This window comes from Micrasema longulum, unplaced genomic scaffold (genome assembly GCF_059751315.1).
Source record: "Micrasema longulum isolate JH-2025_06_02 unplaced genomic scaffold, ASM5975131v1 h1tg001693l, whole genome shotgun sequence".
In the NCBI taxonomy this organism is placed as follows: Eukaryota; Metazoa; Arthropoda; class Insecta; order Trichoptera; family Brachycentridae; genus Micrasema; species Micrasema longulum.
This window is the reverse complement of record NW_028278871.1, coordinates 94,263-112,628: the sequence shown is the minus strand read 5'-3', so window position 1 is coordinate 112,628 and position 18,366 is coordinate 94,263. Positions and strand designations below refer to the sequence as shown.

Here is an 18,366-nt window from a genome sequence, read left to right as displayed (position 1 = left end):
ATAGTTGACTTGATAGGAGATGGGTTTCTGTTGTATTCTCTGTAATTATCTTGTTAAAAAGTTTATTAGGGAAAAATGAGTTAGGTAATTAATTAGTTTTATCGTTTAGCAGTAAGAGTTTTCCCGATGAAGTAGTATGTTTATTCGGGTAGAAAGTAGTCTGTATCGATAACCGGCCCTCCGACTGTTGCCGTGAAAAAAATACGACGACCTGTTAGTCTATAGCCACGTAGAATTGTAAAATCCTACTATAAAACCAAAACGGAAAGCAAACCAAATTAACCATAGATAAAGCAAGTAAATTACAAAAGGTAGACTTCCAGACATCCCACCTTACCGCCTACTCATTTTCAAATAATGCTGCGCATTGTTGCTATAATTCATTATTTTTTATTGTACGTATTTTTTATTTCGGGATTAAAAGTAAGTAGCACATTTCTCTTATCATCTTTCCGGCTATCCCTATGCAAAAAATTACGTCAATCGGTCGCTCCGTTGCGACGCAAAGGAACCATAGGCGAACAGACAAACGTACTCCCGCATTTACAATAGTATGGAAGGGTCGTCGATGTAGAGGGAGCGAGCTCTGTATGCAAAGACAGAGCGATACTCCTACGGAGAAACGGCGCGATGGCTTGTTGTTTTTGATGGGTCTTTTGTTTACAAAATTCATCTTTTCCACTTTTTTTCAAAAATAAACTGAGTATAACATTTTATGGCTCATCGATGTAAGCACGTGTAAATCTTTAACAAAAGATCCAAAACTACTCTTGTACAGTCAGTAAAACGGCCGAAAAATATATCCGTCTGCTTCCCATTTCCAAATAACAACATCTTGTCCATTTTGAGGTTACATATTTACAAAGTTTTTATTTTTTATGTTTTGATTATTGATGTAAGGCATTCATAAACATTCGTGCTCTAATAATAACAATGTAAATATATTTAATTTATAAGTTGTTTAACAGTCTTTACCTTCAGTTTGAATTTTGATTTTTTCCCCATGTTATCATAATATTTTTTACTGCTTTATGTTAAATAGAATTCTGTGACTTTTCTATTTAGAAAAAAATCCCACTTGGGCGTCTGATTTATATATATTTCTTATTATATACTGGTATTATGATCATGTAATCATAAATCAGGACGTGGTCCCGTGGCTAGTGCTGCGGACTCACAGATCACAGGTCCGAGGTTCAAACCCCACTCTACCCCAACTCGTTGAAAATGGCCACCAAAATGGAAATGTTTGGGTAAATGAAAAGAAACAATGTTTTGGGTATGAGCTATTTAGATCTAAATTTATTTCAACAGAAAGGGAAAATATTTTTGACAACGGAAAACATTTTATGCATAGGCAAAATGGTGAATGTTACACAGTGTGTAAAGTGTCAATGACAGGTCACAAGCCCTAAAAATGCCTTCACTTTCATATTCCCTTCTCAAAAATTTTTCTCTGTTGCAATAAATGTAGAAATTGTCTTTGAGCATTTTTTTTCTAAATTTATTGTTTTTTTAGAATTAATAGCTAACACAAATATCATTGTATTGTAAAATATTTTTTTCTTGTATTTTATTTACTTTTGTACTATTATTTGTTTTAATAAATAATTCAATCAACATAGGTAGTTATATTTTCTCCCTTAAAAATATGTTTTGAAAATATTACCATATTTAATTTTAACCTTTCAAAATATTTCCTAGCATGTACATAAGACAGTTACAAAAGTCATCCCGTCTAGATTTTATCCTCGCATAATTGCATTAAATTATCATTTAATCCGGGCTCGAATGAAATCCAAACGGAGTCTGGTCTAAGCTCTTGATCTTTACTCGATTTTCTTTTTCAAGTTATTACCTGAGAGTAGCGATCGAGTCGAAAACGCTTGTCCAGGATTCTGGTCCTATTTCACACAGGCTGTATTCTTAATTAGCTTAGTCACGGAATAAAATATATACATTACTTTCTCACTTTTAAATGTTTTAAACTCATTTAAATAGTGTTTTTTTACCAACAGTAATTTCAACTTTTTTATACCCTTCTGAGATTCTTTCCACATAGAGCACTCAATCAGTCCATGGCTGCTAAAGGCCCTTTTATGTGTAGACTTCAACATTCCCTGTATAAATGTATTGACCTTTTGAGATGTGTATCGGTTTTGATTTACAAATTCTTCCCTTTCTTTTTAGATCTTCAGAGAAGCGGAAGGCGACCTAAATATTCAGGAAACAGCGATACGTGTTCATCGCGTGTTTCCCAAACATCAAATCGCTTAAAATCTTCTAACAAAGAGTATTCGCACGGCTCAATCAATCCCACGAAAGTAGACAGTACACCCCATACTGGTAAAAATAAATTTTCATGCACTGAGTGTAATTACACGTGTAACAGGAAATACTATTTTAAAATGCACATGTTCGCTCACTCCGGTGTAAAGCCGTTTTCGTGTACAGAGTGTAATTATACATGTTCGCAAAAAACGTATTTAATGTATCATTCTCTTGTCCATACTGGTGAGAAACCATTTTCATGTTCAGAGTGTGACTACTCGTGTTCACGGAAATCTTCTCTAATAAACCATGTCGGAACTCACAATAGCAAGGAATTGTATTCATGTTCAGAGTGTTCATTCCGTTGTTCCCAGAAAAGTTATTTAAAACGACACATTTTCACACACAATGGTGGGAAACCCTTTTCGTGCTCAGAGTGTAGTTACAAATGTTTCCGAAAATCTTCATTAGAAATGCACATGGCAAATCATATAAGTGGGAGTGTCTTTTCTTGTACAGACTGTAATTATACGTCTTTCAGGAATGATGATTTGAAGAGACACGCCTTTACCCACACGGGCGAAAAGCCCTTTTCATGTTCAATGTGTCCATTCACTTGTGCACGAAAATATAATTTAAAGTACCACATAGTCATCCATACTGGTGAAAAGCCCTTTTCATGTTCTAAATGTTCTTTCGTGTGCGGGCGAAAATGTAATTTAGAACACCACATGCTTATCCACACTGGCGAAAAGCCCTTTAAATGCTTGCAGTGTGAATACACATGTTCACAAAAAAGTAATTTAAAAAGACACATGCAAACTCATGATGTTTCGAAACTCTTTTCATGCTCAGAGTGTAAATATACGTGTTCACGAAAGAGGGAATTCAACTTCCACATTAAAACGCATTCAGGTAAAAAGCCCTTTGCGTGTTCAGAGTGTGAATACAAATGTTTCCTGAAGGGTAATTTAAAATCCCACATGCTTACGCACACTGGTGAAAAACCCTTTTCATGTTCAGAGTGTGATTTCAGTTGTTCACATAAAAGCAGAATAAAATCTCACGTTCTCACGCATAACAAGCTGTTTCCATGTTCGAAGTGTGATTACAAATGTGAAAAAAAATCGCATCTAAAAGTGCATATGAGAACCCACACTGATGAGAAACCACTTTCGTGTTCAGAGTGTAAATATTCGTGTACAAAAAATTGTAATTTGAAACGTGACATTCCCACGCATAAACTTAATAATTAATCAACAGTGTTTTGTATATGTCCAAACGTTTGTAGAATAGGCTGAGCTCTCAGTCATTCCCAGTGCGTATTTAGTCGTTTTTCGACCAGCTAGGCGTGACGTTTAGAATCAAAACAAAAACGCCTACTTGTGTCATGAAAGCGTGTAAAAACCTTTCAGATAAACATTGTAAAAATGAACAATATTTTGAGTTTGTCCAAATTTTTGTAGACAAGGACTGGATTCAACTCCCTGGGGAGCTGTTTATATTAACATATTACAACAGAGATGAAGAACATTTAAGAAAAGGTAATATAGAAGTCTAGGCATCTACAGGGCTTATGACCTGTCAATGGCTGGTTTAAGTGGCCACTTTACACACTGTGTAACATTCACCATTCTGCCTATATTTAAACATCTATATTCCTTCAATTCTTTCATCTGTTGATGTTTGTGAAATTAAAGAGCTGAAACCTTTATTTATGCGGGTGAGATTCATCTAATTGAATTATTTCACCTACGTACTAGACTAGGCAACGCCTGAAAATGTTATTTTTTCAATTTCTATACTTCTTCATGGACCAGGTAATTTATCAACAATATTTTGAGTTTGTCCAAATTTTTGTAGACAAGGACTGGATTCAACTCCCTGGGGAACTGTTTATATTAACATATTACAACAGAGATGAAGAACATTTAAGAAAAGGTAATATAGAAGTCTAGGCATCTACAGGCAGAATGGTGAATGTTACACAGTGTGTAAAGTGGCCACTTAAACCAGCCATTGACAGGTCATAAGACCTGTAGGTGCCTAGACTTCTATATTACCTATTCTTAAATGTTCTTCATCTCTGTTGTAATATGTTAATTGTAAAAATGATTGTGTAACTTTTCATCGGTAATTATTTGTTTATGAATGATTTACAAAGCTTAAAACGATTAATATTCAAATATAATTATTATTTTTTGTAAACGTCAAAATACGCCTAGCGGTGCAATTTCGAAGATCTTCTTAGTTACAGTGATGCACTGAAAGGAAAACGTTTTCAATTTATTATAAACGTTAATTAATATTATCTTTTCGTTCTTAAAAATACGGTGAAATAAAATTAATGGGTATAAATGAAAGAAAATAACATAATTGGGATCCACCAAACAAATGTTGATTGATACTGTCATCAAATTAACAACCCATGACAAATAGTGAATTAATTACTACAATAGTTAACAACTTTGTATATTACTGTATTAAATTATAAACACAATATTTTAAATTAATAAATAAATTGGGCTAATACAGTAATTAAATTGTTTTAATGAAATTATTCCTAAACTAGCCACATCTATGTTACAGTTAACAGTTAATTATCTAACTCCTATTTTTTAAATGACTTTTTTTATGTTTTTACCATAGAATTAAGAATAGTCGAGAAGGAGCGTAGAATCATATCTGAACACTGTGTCCAAAAATCCCCCCGTTTTGCTCCGCTTTCGCCGCGCGCATGCTTGAAGTCGCCGCGTAATGTTGCCAGATCGCGAAAAATATAACCATAACACAAATGTAAGATTACTATATTGAAAAAAAAGGAATTTGTTAATTTCTCTAAAATTTTATTGTACACGCGGAAAATGTATTGACACAACAGAGTAGATAAGTAAAAGGATAAATTAATAAGAGTAATTTAATTAATTAACTTTGAACACTTTAAAACGACACAACACGGCGTAGTTGAATTAAAATCGGGAGTTTCGTACTGAGCTACGTCTAAAAAAAAACCGATGGGTCAAAACGTAAAACTACTCTTTTAAGAGTAGTTTAGTCGCCTTCTGTTTGATGCGCGTATGCGGTTTTTGGACTATTCTTAATTCTATGGTTTTTAATTTAATATCATTTAAAAACTTAACTTCATTGTCAAATTAAAACAAAATGTAAATGGGGGCTAGATTACTTACCATCCATGCGCTTTGTAGCTGCAAGACGTGCTGTATCCTAGCTCCTATATGTTAAAATTGAAATATATCATAATTAGACAGGAGGAACTAGAACCCCAATCGTCCATGCGCCCCGTAGCTGCAAGACGTGCAGGGATACTTATTTATTTTACAGCGCCCTCGAGGTGATTTTCAAAAAAATTGCGCCATATAAGTTATCCAACTATGCATTAAGGGTTAACCCTAAATTGCTTTCATTTAATAAGGATGTTCAGCCCTACGGGAAATTAGATATCAAAATGTTTTCTTACGCGCGGTAAAAATTATAGCATTTCATTGTACCGCAAAGTTTCTTGAAACTGTATGAAAAAATAATAAAAAATATTTTAATAAAAAAGAACTACTTTAAACGACGTCACTAGTTCATATGAATCAACCAATGATAAGAGAGTCGCGAAATATTTCCAGTTTCCGGTAAGTCGACGGACCAACGGCAGAACTGACCGAGAAGAAGCGGAAGAGAACTGGAGACGTCACACGCGGAGTAATTTCAGAAGAACTCAACTTGAATCAACCGGTGATAAGAGAGTCGCGAAAGATTTCCATTTTACGATTGGTTGCGCCGATATTATAGATTTATACATTTTTATTTATAATTTTATATATATTTATTACCCATATTAAAATTAATATTCTCACCCGCACCTGTCCCCAAGTCTCTCACCGCCCAGTAGTATAGTTAAGATTGAGCGCCGAGTCATCTACATCGCCGCCGCTTACCGCTCCGCACCGCGTAACCGCCCCGCTACCGCACATCGCAAAACCCCCACAAATTAAGTGAAAAGTGAAGTGTCCCAGAGCCATCTCCAGCCTCCAGTCAAAACACAAGATAGATCCGGAAAGTAGAAGATTCTTATAGCTTTCTGCTGGGATCTAAACCCGTCTCCATGGTTCCGTTTCACCGCACCGCTCCGCATGGCCACATGGCCCCTTCGACGATAAGTCGAAGGACCGATGACAGAACTGACCGACAAGAAGCGGAAGAGAACTTGAGACGTCACACGCGGAGTGATTTCAGAAATACTCAACTTTGAAAAAGCATAGCGCTTGATATTTTTTAACAAAGCTGCAGAACTTCCTTGTAATATGTGTGGGATTAGGTTGTTAAGGTTTGGAGTTCCTACCCCAGTTGGAGATTGACAGAGAAGACACGAGGTTGCTGTTTAATGCGTTTTATTACATGGCCAACAAATAATTAATTATATCGCACGAGTGTTACGACGATGAGGAGTTGAAGTATCAGCACTTGAACAACGTGTTGGAACTGAGGCTGGGCTGACTGACGTTGACTGCGTCCTGTGGTCTCTTTATAGACCACGTTCCACTGTAGTTCATTTATTCCTGGTAGAGACGATGTAAATGTACTGCAGGACGACGCTCCCGGTTTTATGTGCAATACTGTTAGAGTTGCATTATATATTGTATTGGATTCTATAGAAAACGATGACTTGCTTCTATCGGTTCTAAGTTTTTGACTGAAGTCATGAATGGAATTTCTGTACCATCTACTTCGAAAAGAGGAAGTGTGGAAAAATTCACCTTTGAATACATTTTTGATGTTGAGTCTTGGTGTGGCAGCCATTCGCGATGGAGCTTCCAATCGCCACACCGCTAGAGTAACTTCTTCACTGTGCTTATCTGACTCCAGTCATCCCGTTTACTGCTTAATTTAATTTAGTATCGTTAATTCCTGGGCTTGAAGCCTATCCAGAATCCATCTGTCGGTTGCAAGCTTATTGTGTCCTTTCTTAATATGATAGGATCTTGTGTTCTGGGAACTTTTACAAAGCTGAACTTGAGCAACATGTGGTACAGAACCGCTTTGATTTCCATAAGGGCTAATCTGGAACCTGAAACGACGAACACATTTCAACAAAGGTGATTCAAGAAGAAATGTCTGCTTAAGGGTCAGATATTAGAAACATCACCTATAACAGAAGTTATATTGCGCAACGGGGTTTTAGTCCCAACACTCATGTACGGACGTGAAACATCACAAGTGACATAGCTTCATTATGACGTCATAGTTGAAGATAAATTCTCCCCGGCAATTACGAAGATACGCTACCGATCCCCCGCCATCAAGTTTTGATGTCAATACATCGGTTTGTACCGACGGGTCTAGTACCCCTCGGTACGCATTAAAAGTGACAAAAAGTTTGTTCCATCTCGTAATTTTTCCTTTAATTACGATTTATTTAAATTTTTCATCTTTCTGATGTTAGCACTTTTTTTCTAAAAAGCCCGTTAAAAATATGAGAGAGAAATAAGTCTATTTTGAAGTCAAATTAAATTCTGACATAACTGTTGGGTTAGAAAACGGCCGCCTAGATGCAAAAATAATGTGGCTAGATTCTGCTCTATTAACAAATAAGTGCATCTGGGCTCAGATTATATCCTGTCACTCCAATATGCGGCGACAGATATCGCCTTGTCGTTTGCCACAATTAGGTCCCCAGGAGTGCAGCCTTCCTCCATGAGCGGGCATGTCAATAGGTGGTTGTCGTCCTGGGTCACATAATATGTCATCACCAAAGAGGTGCCCCCAACTTTGGAGATTTTTTTACATCGTGTAACACCCACCCGTAGTCTATTGAGGGCGATCCATAGAGAGTATGGTAGGTGTTCACCTCCTCGGATACCCTCATTTGGATCCATCCACGGTCTCGCTCCAAGATCCTGTTGCCATAGTTCTTCTCTCCGCTGTTGTAAGGATTCAACAGGGGAGGAGGCTTTGATAAAACTGTTTCTAGATCTCAGACGCGAGGCCGTTGGTTGATGGTGGTGTAGGGGATGTCTAGGATCGTAGGTTTGTTTGTACCTCTCTGCTTCTGCGGCTGTCCTTCTTCGAATTGGGTATATTTTATCAGTTGGTGCTGGCTTGAGGCATCCTGCTACTATTCGTGCCATTTCATTGACTGCTTTGTCCACCTGTTTGGAGTGGGCAGATTTTTGCCACACCGGACACCCATATTCGCTCAGTAGATAAATACAGACGATCTTTAAGCGTACCGTCTTGGTAATTGTCAAAAGTCATATAGAAATCATGTTAAAGCGAGCATTTTTAGTATGGATTGAGATTTATTGAAGTTTGTAATCGCTTTGAAGTGGGACATTTGTTATCACAGAAGCTTATTTAAAATATAAATGAGAACTATTTTATATGTTAATTAAGTAAGAAACGCGGACTTAATTTTCAGGGTCATTCATTGGTTGGATTCGGTCATATGACGAGGTAGATACAGATAGTACAGAAGTTAAGTGTACCGTATCGATATGTACAGATGAAGATAGCGTTCATAATCGCGGCACTTCTATTAAATGTCTGAAAACTGCTAATTTTAACTCAATATGTTGCGGGTGGTGTTATCTCGAAATTTCGGAAGGGATATTCCAAATTATAAAACTTAAAAAAACAGCAATGTTGAAACAGTCTATTAACAAATATATGTATTTAAAAAACGTATTGCTAATTTTATGAGGCCAAAAGTCCTGTGTTGAGTTGGGAGACAGCAAAATAGAAAGTGGAAGCATGCATATCAATAAAGAATACTACAAATAAAAATAATTACGCAAACATAAGTTTTAATTAACATCTAGACTCACTTAATAGTACTATAAATAATCTATGCAATGTTTCGCAGCAGTCTCCTGCAATGGTCTCTTCCCTTAGACGAAATCCAAACTGGTACACCTCTCCTGAAAATGGCTTTCGTTTTGGAGAACTTAGTATGTTCATCCGGGACATTAAATGCCTCGGGGCCACAGAAGATAAATTTTTCTGAGTGAAAGTCGTACGTTTTTTTCATGTTTGCGTCCATCAGATACTTACCAATACAGTTTCTTGGTCCTGTACCGAAAGGTATGAAGGAAAGAGGAACGATGTTGTCCTTATTCTCATCGGAAAATCTCTCTGGATCAAATGTATCCGGGTCCTTGTAGTAGCGTGGGTCACGGTGTATCCCCACTATGGGAATTATCAAACCTTCTCCTGGCTTTATCTGAAATTGAATACCAATTTTAACTTAATGTTATTGTGTCATCTGGTATTGGTGGCTCTTTTGGACATGAGTGCAGCATTTGATACTGTAGACCATAATATTTTGCTTGAACGTCTGGAGAAAACTTATGGTATCCGTGATCAGGCACATATGTGGTTCAGTTAATATCTTAATGAAAGAGAATATGCAGTTGTGTTCCAGGGTAAAAACTCACCCAACTTGCGGGTGTCTACAGGAGTGCCTCAAGGGTCAGTACTCGGACCACTCCACTATCTCCTATACACTAAAGATATAGAGAACATTATCAAAGAATGTGGATTGTGGTCTCACTGCTGTGCAGATGATACACAGATTTATTTTTATTGCAAACCAGGCGAGAGAAGTGTCCTTGTTAATTTAATTGGTAAATGCATTGAGAAAATAAGTAGCTGGGTGGCTGAAAACAGACTAACATTAAACCCATCAAAAATGGAACAGCCGGACGTAAGAATTTGATTCAGAATATGGCACTACCCATGTAGGGAGTACTGCTTTACCCATCGTTAAACTACTGGGAGTCTTACTTAATTCTAACCTTTCTCTTGACTCTTTTACCAGCTGAGACAGATTAAATGCATACGCAAAAATTTGCCAGTTGATGCCGCCCTTCAATCAATAAATTCATTGTAATGGTATCTACGCAGGTCTACCAATGAATAATTTGACTCGCCTACAGTCTGTATTGAATGCCGCAGCGAGACTTATTTTTGGAATCTCTAAATTCGGTCATATCACTACACTACTTCGGGAATTACACTGGCTACGTTTTCCACAGAGGGTGGAATACAAAATCTGTTCCGGAATATCTAAGGGAACTTTGCATTCCAGATAAACTAGTTGACAGGCGTCTTACGCTTAGATCAGTTACGTCTACGGCGAGAGAAAAAGTTACAATACCTCTACGCAAACAGCGCACTAAATTCAGTAAGCGCGCATTTGCGGTTGCAGGCCCTATGGCATGGAATGCTCTCCCAGCAGCGGTGCGAGGCTGTGAGAGTTAAGTGATGTCTCAGAAAAAAAACTTAAAACCCAGTTGTTCTCTAAATCATTTGAATAAATCCGTAGCATGTGGTGAAAAATTACATTATTTTTCTTAAATTAAAAAGTTAAAATTAAATTTATATCTTTATATAATCACTTTGCAAAGCGCCCTTGAGGTATTATATTACGAAATTGGCGCTGTATAAGTTATCCATAATAATAATACCACGTTCTATTGTAATGGTGTCTCTATACCTGACTCGTCACAATAGACCTTCACAGGTCGCAATGACGTCAGGAGCTTGCATAGCACTGACCCCCACCACTAAAAATAAGATTAGGAAAAGGTCGGGGATACCTAAAAGGTCAAGGTCAAAGTCGCTACTTCTTAAAAGTATGGATCAAAGATACTCAAACTACTCCTGGATCAAGGCCGCTCACACATGTATAGATCGGGAATGCTCAAATCGAAAGTCCTGGTCAAACGTTGCCACGCCCTGAGGTCTTTTTACAGGTGACGTTTCTTTGTAGTTTACTTCTTCATGGTAGGGACGATGTAAACGTACTGCAGAACGACGCTCCCGATTTTATATGCAATACTGTGAGAGTTGAATTATAATGTTGTATTGGGTTCAAACTGTCAGTAGAATCACAGTAAGTCACATCTTGCTGGAGGGTGTGATTTTATAAAATGCTGCGAACGCCCAGTTGCATTCCACCGGCAACACTACTGACTAGTCCTACTCGTTAGCGTCCACGTCGCGAACTCCGGGCAATGGGATCACACTCATAACGGTGTGATCACAGCAGATAACGAGAGGGTGAAAGGCGAGTTTCTGGCGCCTCCAAACCAGAACCGACCAGCCAAGGGAAGGTAACCCCGACAGAAAAATCCACCAGAAAAGGCAACGGGAAACCACTCTGGTCATCTTTTCCCAGGAATCGCTATGGCGAATACATCCAATAAGCAGTTGTCCTGGCTGCGGAGTAGCGCAGGACCGAGATGCTTTCGCTGTAGTGATCGCCAACGTCGGAGGGACCTGACAAGGCACCTCAAGAAGAATTGGGTTCTATAGAAAATAATGGCATTGTTTTCTTTAGTCGTCACACTATTTTAGGTGAAACGCTTTAGCACGTGTGTCATCGATTATTCCCTACAGGTATCATGCAACTCAATATAAATGACGTAAAAACATGATAAATGATTAATGACTAACGGAATCTTACAGTGAAAATAGGAAATTAGATTATTGTTATAATTACTAAGATAACTTTTTTTTTTTTTTGTTTATTTTTCCATACTGTTACATATTATGCATGTATTAAATTACATATTTTATACGTTATTTTTATTAAACATTAGAAGAGAAAAAGAGAAAAAATACATATTCTAAAAATAAACATAGCCTTAAATTTGGAAAAAATGCCCACAAAGACGTCTGAGCGTGGGCCATTCCTTTTTTGTTGTTGAATTTTTTGGTATACAAACACAAATATGACAATGCCATTAAAAATCATACAGAAATAACAGGAAATGACGTAAACAATGTAATTAAGACATCAAAGTTTAGAATATGCTGTTGTACGACTCTTTCACAATAGGTGTATATCTGTATTTTCCATGCTGATCCAAGTCCTCAAAGCCGCTTTAAACTTTGGAAGGGATTCTATATTTTGTATTTCCTTGGGTAGGAGATTAAAAGATCTTGGACCAACATGGAAAGAGTGTCTCTGTGCGAACCTAGTTCTGCATCCTGGAACCGACAGTACACTTTCTGATCTGCTACTAGTCCTATTTAAATTATTGCCAAACAATTCCCTATTTTTGTGTACATATTTTAAGCATTGTAATAAATATAACTTTTTTAAATTTAGGAGTCCGCTCTCTATGTACAATTCGTTACTAGGAAATAGTCTATGCTTTTTGTACATTATCTTAACTATACTCTTCTGTGCGATTTCTACAGGGTGACTATGTGCGTCCAAAACTCCACCCCATCCAATTATGCCGTATGTAACAGAAGACTGAATTAGAGCGTAATACAGCATTTTTAATTTTTCATAAGTTAAAATATTTTTTAATCTTTGGAAAACGTAGGATAAATATCTGATTTTGTCTGTTAATTTAGCTATATGTGTTTCCCATTTTAGCCTATAATCTATGTGGATACCCAGATATTTATAACTTTATTAAAAGCTTACAGTATATGTCTCTTTGCTTTGATCATTTGGAGGGGGCAAAGTATAAGTTTTAACACACTTTCTGTCCGTCGATATTGCTGGAGGCCACAAACGGAGCGTTTCTAGAAAAATATATACAAATCAATTAAAATTAGATTAAAACTTGTTGCAAAAGTGAAGGAAAACATTTTCGAGGAGGGAATATGGAAGACTAGGCATTTACAAAGCTTATGACTTGTCATTGGCTGGTTTGAGCGGCCACATTACACACTGTGTAACATCTACCATTCGCCTATGTTCAAACATCCACTTTTCCTCAACTCTTCCATCTGTCGACCTTCGTGAAGTAAAGGAGCTGAAACCTTTATCATGCGGGTGAGATTCATCCGGCTGCACCAATTCACAACTAGGCAACGCCTGAAAACAATTTTCCGTTTTTTATACTTCTTCTTTTACCAGTTATTTGATTCAAAAATATTTTGAGTATGTCCGAATATTTGCAGACAGGCTGGATTTTCTCCCTAGGGAGTTATCTTGATCTAAATAGTGAAGTGGCCACTTAAACCAGCCAATGACAGGTTATCATCATCATCAACATTCCCTTTCCGCATCCAATGATGCAAAGGGAACTTCAATGGTAACCAATCGCAGCGTATCTTGATCATTTTTCATGCATAAAGGTATGGGCACGCACTCACGGTGCATTTTTACCGCTAACAATCAGAATCTCCGTGTCCCTTGTCGGCTTCAGTTCAGTCAGCTTTTTGCTCTCTCTCTCTAAGACTTTCAAATACCCAATATAAATTCGTGTCACGGTTAATTCATTCAGTGTTGTACTTAATTTAATCGCTTTTTGTATAATCTTGTATTCATCATATTATCTTTTAAACTTTAGAACAATGTAAGTAAATCCTTTATTGAATTTCACGAAACCTACAACAAAAACTGCGGTAAGTCAAACAAACCATTTCATTCCAACAAAAGAATTCACTACAAAGGTAAGATGATCAGTCTTACGCTTCAGTAAAATATTCTAGTGTGAAAACACTCTTTTCAATAAATATTTTATATCAACCATGATGGGAATCGAACCCGAGACCTCTTGCGTGGTGGGCAAACGCGCTGACCATTACACCACAAGGCTGACATCAGGACATAAGACCTGTAAATGCGTAGACTTTCGTATAACCTTCTCTAAAAGGTTTTCCCTCTCTGTTGCAACAAATTTAGATCGAGATAACTCCTTAGGGAGGAAATCCAGCCTGCCTGCAAGCATTTTGACATACTTAACATTTTTTTATTGTGTACATATAATCTATATACGAGTTTATACTCAAATCTAGCAATAGCAAAGCATTGCTAGGTTCAGCTCGATTTTTTTTTTCAAAGCACCGAAATTCTTCATTATTCCAAATAGGCACCGTACAGACCTGAAACCACCATATCTAAATACTTCATGTGCTGAAGGTTGTTGTAAGAGATGGATGGATTGGAAGCTGCCACTCGATCCACCTCATCCTGGAGCCGTTTTTGTACGGCGGGATGTACGGCCAACTCGTGAGCTATGAAGCTCAGGAGCGTGGCGGCAGTTTCGAAGCCGGCGAGGAAAAACAAGAACCCCTGGCCATTCAACTCATCATCGGTCCATTCTGAAAGAAAGAAATTGCTTATTGACTTGGATATTCTTAGATCGTTGGTTGAGAAGTGGGAAACTCTCGGGGGTATCTCGTATTTACGAGCTACCTATTTTTTAAAGGAGTCCAAACAAACAAACCATCACGCCGTTTTTCCGTAAGGGTAGGCAGAGAGGGTAAAACGCCAGATCACTCTATTTTTGCATACAGATCTCACTTCTTTTACATTCATACATCTTCTTATGCACGCGCGCCGATTATTCCAACTTTTAACATGTCCACCTATTTGTTGGATTTGGTCATGCCATGATTTTCTCGGTCTTCCTCTATTTTTGCGTCCATCAACATTCGCATCGTAAATATTTTTAGCCGTTCTTTCGCTGTCCATTCGCTCTACATGTCCAAACCAACGCAGAGCTCCTTTCTTGATTTTGTCGACAGTACTTGACTCAGCCTTGAATAATGTATGGATCTCGACATTTGTACATCTATCGTACATAGTTTTACCACACATTCAACTGAGAGATAGCATTTCGACAGCATTCAATCTACTTTCATCCCTGATTTTCCAAGACCATACTTCCCTCCCATACATCAGGGTCGGGACCAGGACTCCATTGTGAACTGCTAATTTTGCCTCTTGCGACAAACATTTATTTGTCAAGGTTGATTTAAGTGTGCTGTCACTCTCCGGCACTCAGTCATTCCATCCCTAGTAAACATACTGACTAAATTTGTTGCAACAGAGTAGGAAAACCTTTTGAGAAGGGAAATGGGAGTCTAGGCATATACAGGGCTTATGACCTGTTATTGGCTGGTTTCAGCAGTTAATTATAAAGTTGTTTAGGCGTATTAAGTAATAACTTTACAAGTCAACAGATGGATGAGTTGAGGAAATTTGGACGGTCAAACATAGGCAGAATGTTAAATATTACACAGTGTGTAAAGTGTTCACTTCAATCAGCCAATGACAGGTCATAAGTCTTGTAAGTGCCTAGACTCCCATATTCCCATCTCAAAAATGTTTTCTCTCTCTGTTGCCACAAATTTAAATATCAACATATTACAACAGAGATGAAGAACATTTAAGATAAGATAATAAAGAAGTCTAGGCATCTACAGGGCTATGACCTGTCAGTGGCTGGTTTAAGTGGCCACTTTACACACAGTGTAACATTCACCATTCTGCCCATATTCGAACATCTATATTCCTTCAATTCTTTCATATTTGTGTTGATGTTTGTGAAGTTAAAGAGCTGAAGCCTTCATTTATGCGGGTGAGATTCATCTAATTGAATTATTTCACCTACATACTTCTTCATGGACCAGGTGGATTTATCAACAATATTTTGAGTTTGTCTAAATTTTTGTAGACAAGGACTGGATTCAACTCCCTGGGGAGCTGTTTATATTAACATATTATGTTGAAGAACATTTAAGAGAAGGTGATTTGAAAGTCTAGGTATCTACAGGGCTTATGACATGTCATTGGCTGGTTTAAGTGGCCACTTTACACACAGTGTAACATTCACCATTCTGCCTATATTTGAACATCTGTATTCATTAAATTCTTTCATCTGTTGATGTTTGTGAAGTTAAAGAGCTGGAACCTTTATTTATGCGGGTGAGATTCATCTAATTGAATTATTTCACCTACATACTAGGCAACGCCTAGTGTTGATGTTCAAATATGGGCAGAATAATGGTGAATGTTACACAGTGTGTAAAGTGGCCATTTAAACCAGCCAATAACAGGTCATAAGCCATGTAGATGCCTAGACTTCTGTAGTACCTTCTCTAAAATGTTCTTCATCTCTGTTATAATATGTTAATCATGTTCTTAATTAATTTAATTTAATTTCTTAACTTAAAATATTGTTGCTAAGAACATGATTATTTTTTGTCAGCATCCTTACTGATAAAAGTCACCGCACGTGCATGGTGTAAGCCACTCCTGAAAAGTTGGTGTCCATAAAATTACAAAGTTTGCAGTTTAGGGTGACGATATTATAATATTGTAATAAATAACGCATACTTCTTTTGACTGTCTCTTTCCCAATGGCTGATTCCTCCACTGTGGCGAACCCTGCTTCCTTCGCGTCCTCTTTTATTGTATCCTCGTGCTTCAGGGACCCCTTCTTGGCTTCCATCAGGAGTTGAATCATGTCGGGTCTGACGATGTTCTGTTCTTCCCTCTGCTTCATTGTTCCTTGAACCAAGTCCCTGAAGAAATTCTGGACTTCACTCTTCATGAGGGATATTTTGAAATACTAAAAGAAAATGTTTTTATTTTTTTATTTTTTTACAATTTTAAAAAACCCGTTAGGGTTACATTAGAAATTTAATATTGTCTAGTCATTTTATGTCTCGTCTAGTCTAGTTAGTTCAGTCATCATGTGCTTTTTCAGATTGATTTTAAATTTGTCTCCATTAAAAGTTTTCAAGTAGTAAGGTAGGTCGTTGTAGTGTTTAAGTCCATTATGTAGTATTTTTGACTGTCCTGTGTTTGTCTTTGCTTTTTCAATATGATAGTGTTGTTTTTGTCTGGTGTTATATTTGTGTATGTCAGCATTTTTGACTAATATTATGTCGTCGTCTTGTATGTTTCCCAGTGTTATTTTGTGCACAATTTTTAAGGTCTCAATTTTAGTCAAGTAGTTTATGTCAAACTGGTGTGTTTTTTTGTACAGTTCAGTCGTAGAGGTCAGGTAGGGTAGGTTGTATGTTAGTTTAAGAATTTTATTTTGTTGTCTTTGTATTTGTGTTATGTCTGTCTTGTTACCAGTTCCCCAAAAGGCGATCATGTAACTCAATTTACTTTTGACATGGGCTTCGTACATCATAATTTTTTCCTTTCTTGATATAAAATCTTTAATTTTGTAGAAGAGGCTATGTAGTGACGCCATTACTTTAGTGAGTCCGTCTATGTGTTTTGTCCATTTTAATTGTCTGTCCATTGTGAGTCCTAGGTAAGTCACATGTTCTAGTTCTTTAAGAGTTTCGTTGTTTATTTTTATGTTCATGTTATGGTTCTTCTTTTGTGTTTCGAAATGTATTATATTGCATTTCTTGGCATTTAGTGTTAAGAAGTTTTTGTTTGTCCATTCTAATAGTTTTTGCACGTCATTGTTGATGGTTTTAGTGGTTTCAGTGTCATTTTTGTTTTCATATAAAATTCCTAAGTCGTCCGCATAGATTGTTTTTTTTCCCATTATGTCACTGTGTATTATGTCGTTAATGTATATTATATAAAACAATGGTCCTAATATTGATCCCTGAGGTACTCCAAATTGCATTGTTGTTATTTCACTTTTGTGTTCTTCAATTTTCGTAAACTGTTTGATTTATATCTGTACCTCAGAGGCAGACGGATGCAAATCCAGAATTTGGGGAAATGCCATTTCGATTTCCGTATTCAGTTTATGATCATGTCCGTTGATTTTGAAAAAATGTATGCCTTATAATGAAAGAACCAATGTATTGATTCTAGAAATGCAAATTGATGCTATAAATTATTAGATATTACTTAGAGAAAGTAGATTCTTTAGGCTTGTTTTGAACATTTGATGTTTGGATTTGCATCTGTCTGCCTCTGAAGTACAGATATTAACCCTCCCTCCCCGGTGATGTGTAGCCAGTACACATTGCGTCTAATAACTATAATATCTTTATAAATATAATAAATATTGGCTTTAGATTTTCAGTATTCCTCCATTACACATTTACGTATCGACTGAAATATTTTTTTATTAAATAATAAGTACTTATTAGGCACAAAGAAAGCATTTTATCGGAAATCGGTGATAAATTACAAATATCATCAAAAGTATACTCTCAGTCAGTCACGTATTCCAGTACTATATAGCTACTTAGTAGTTCTCGGGAAGTTGGCGCGGGTGCACGTTTCACCCGAGTCGTTAGCGATACCCAATGGTTTTTTCATGTTTTCATCAGTTAGATTCGATATATTATCATCTTTGAATTAAATTATGGTAAATTAAAGCCATTCCCTATGAATATTCCATTTTTCCC

General features: G+C 36.9%; 2 protein-coding genes across 13 annotated transcripts in view; one reads left to right on the top strand and one right to left on the bottom strand.

The window, feature by feature from the left end:
- LOC148274301 (uncharacterized) overlaps positions 1 to 18,366 on the top strand; it is a 60,995-nt gene that overhangs the window by 31,365 nt on the left and 11,264 nt on the right. For 2 of the 4 annotated variants that reach the window (XM_088237302.1, XM_088237299.1), the window contains one exon: positions 2,191 to 3,659. The exons of the other annotated variants lie outside the window; for them this stretch is intronic. In XM_088237302.1, the coding sequence (XP_088093428.1) occupies positions 2,191 to 3,527 (1,337 nt within the window). In that variant the 3' untranslated portion in view covers positions 3,528 to 3,659. Of the gene's footprint in view, positions 1 to 2,190; positions 3,660 to 18,366 lie in introns of those variants that run through there. 4 annotated transcript variants of the gene reach the window in all.
- Positions 6,655 to 18,366, bottom strand: part of LOC148274300 (cytochrome P450 9e2-like) — a 35,856-nt gene continuing 24,144 nt past the window's right edge. For all 9 annotated transcript variants that reach the window (XM_088237314.1, XM_088237310.1, XM_088237315.1 and 6 more), the window contains 5 exons: positions 16,370 to 16,604; positions 14,131 to 14,349; positions 12,722 to 12,822; positions 9,331 to 9,499; positions 6,655 to 7,348 (listed from right to left, as the gene is read on the bottom strand). In XM_088237314.1, coding sequence (XP_088093440.1) covers positions 7,182 to 7,348; positions 9,331 to 9,499; positions 12,722 to 12,822; positions 14,131 to 14,349; positions 16,370 to 16,604 — 891 coding nt within the window. In that variant the 3' untranslated portion in view covers positions 6,655 to 7,181. The remainder of the gene's footprint in view (positions 7,349 to 9,330; positions 9,500 to 12,721; positions 12,823 to 14,130; positions 14,350 to 16,369; positions 16,605 to 18,366) is intronic.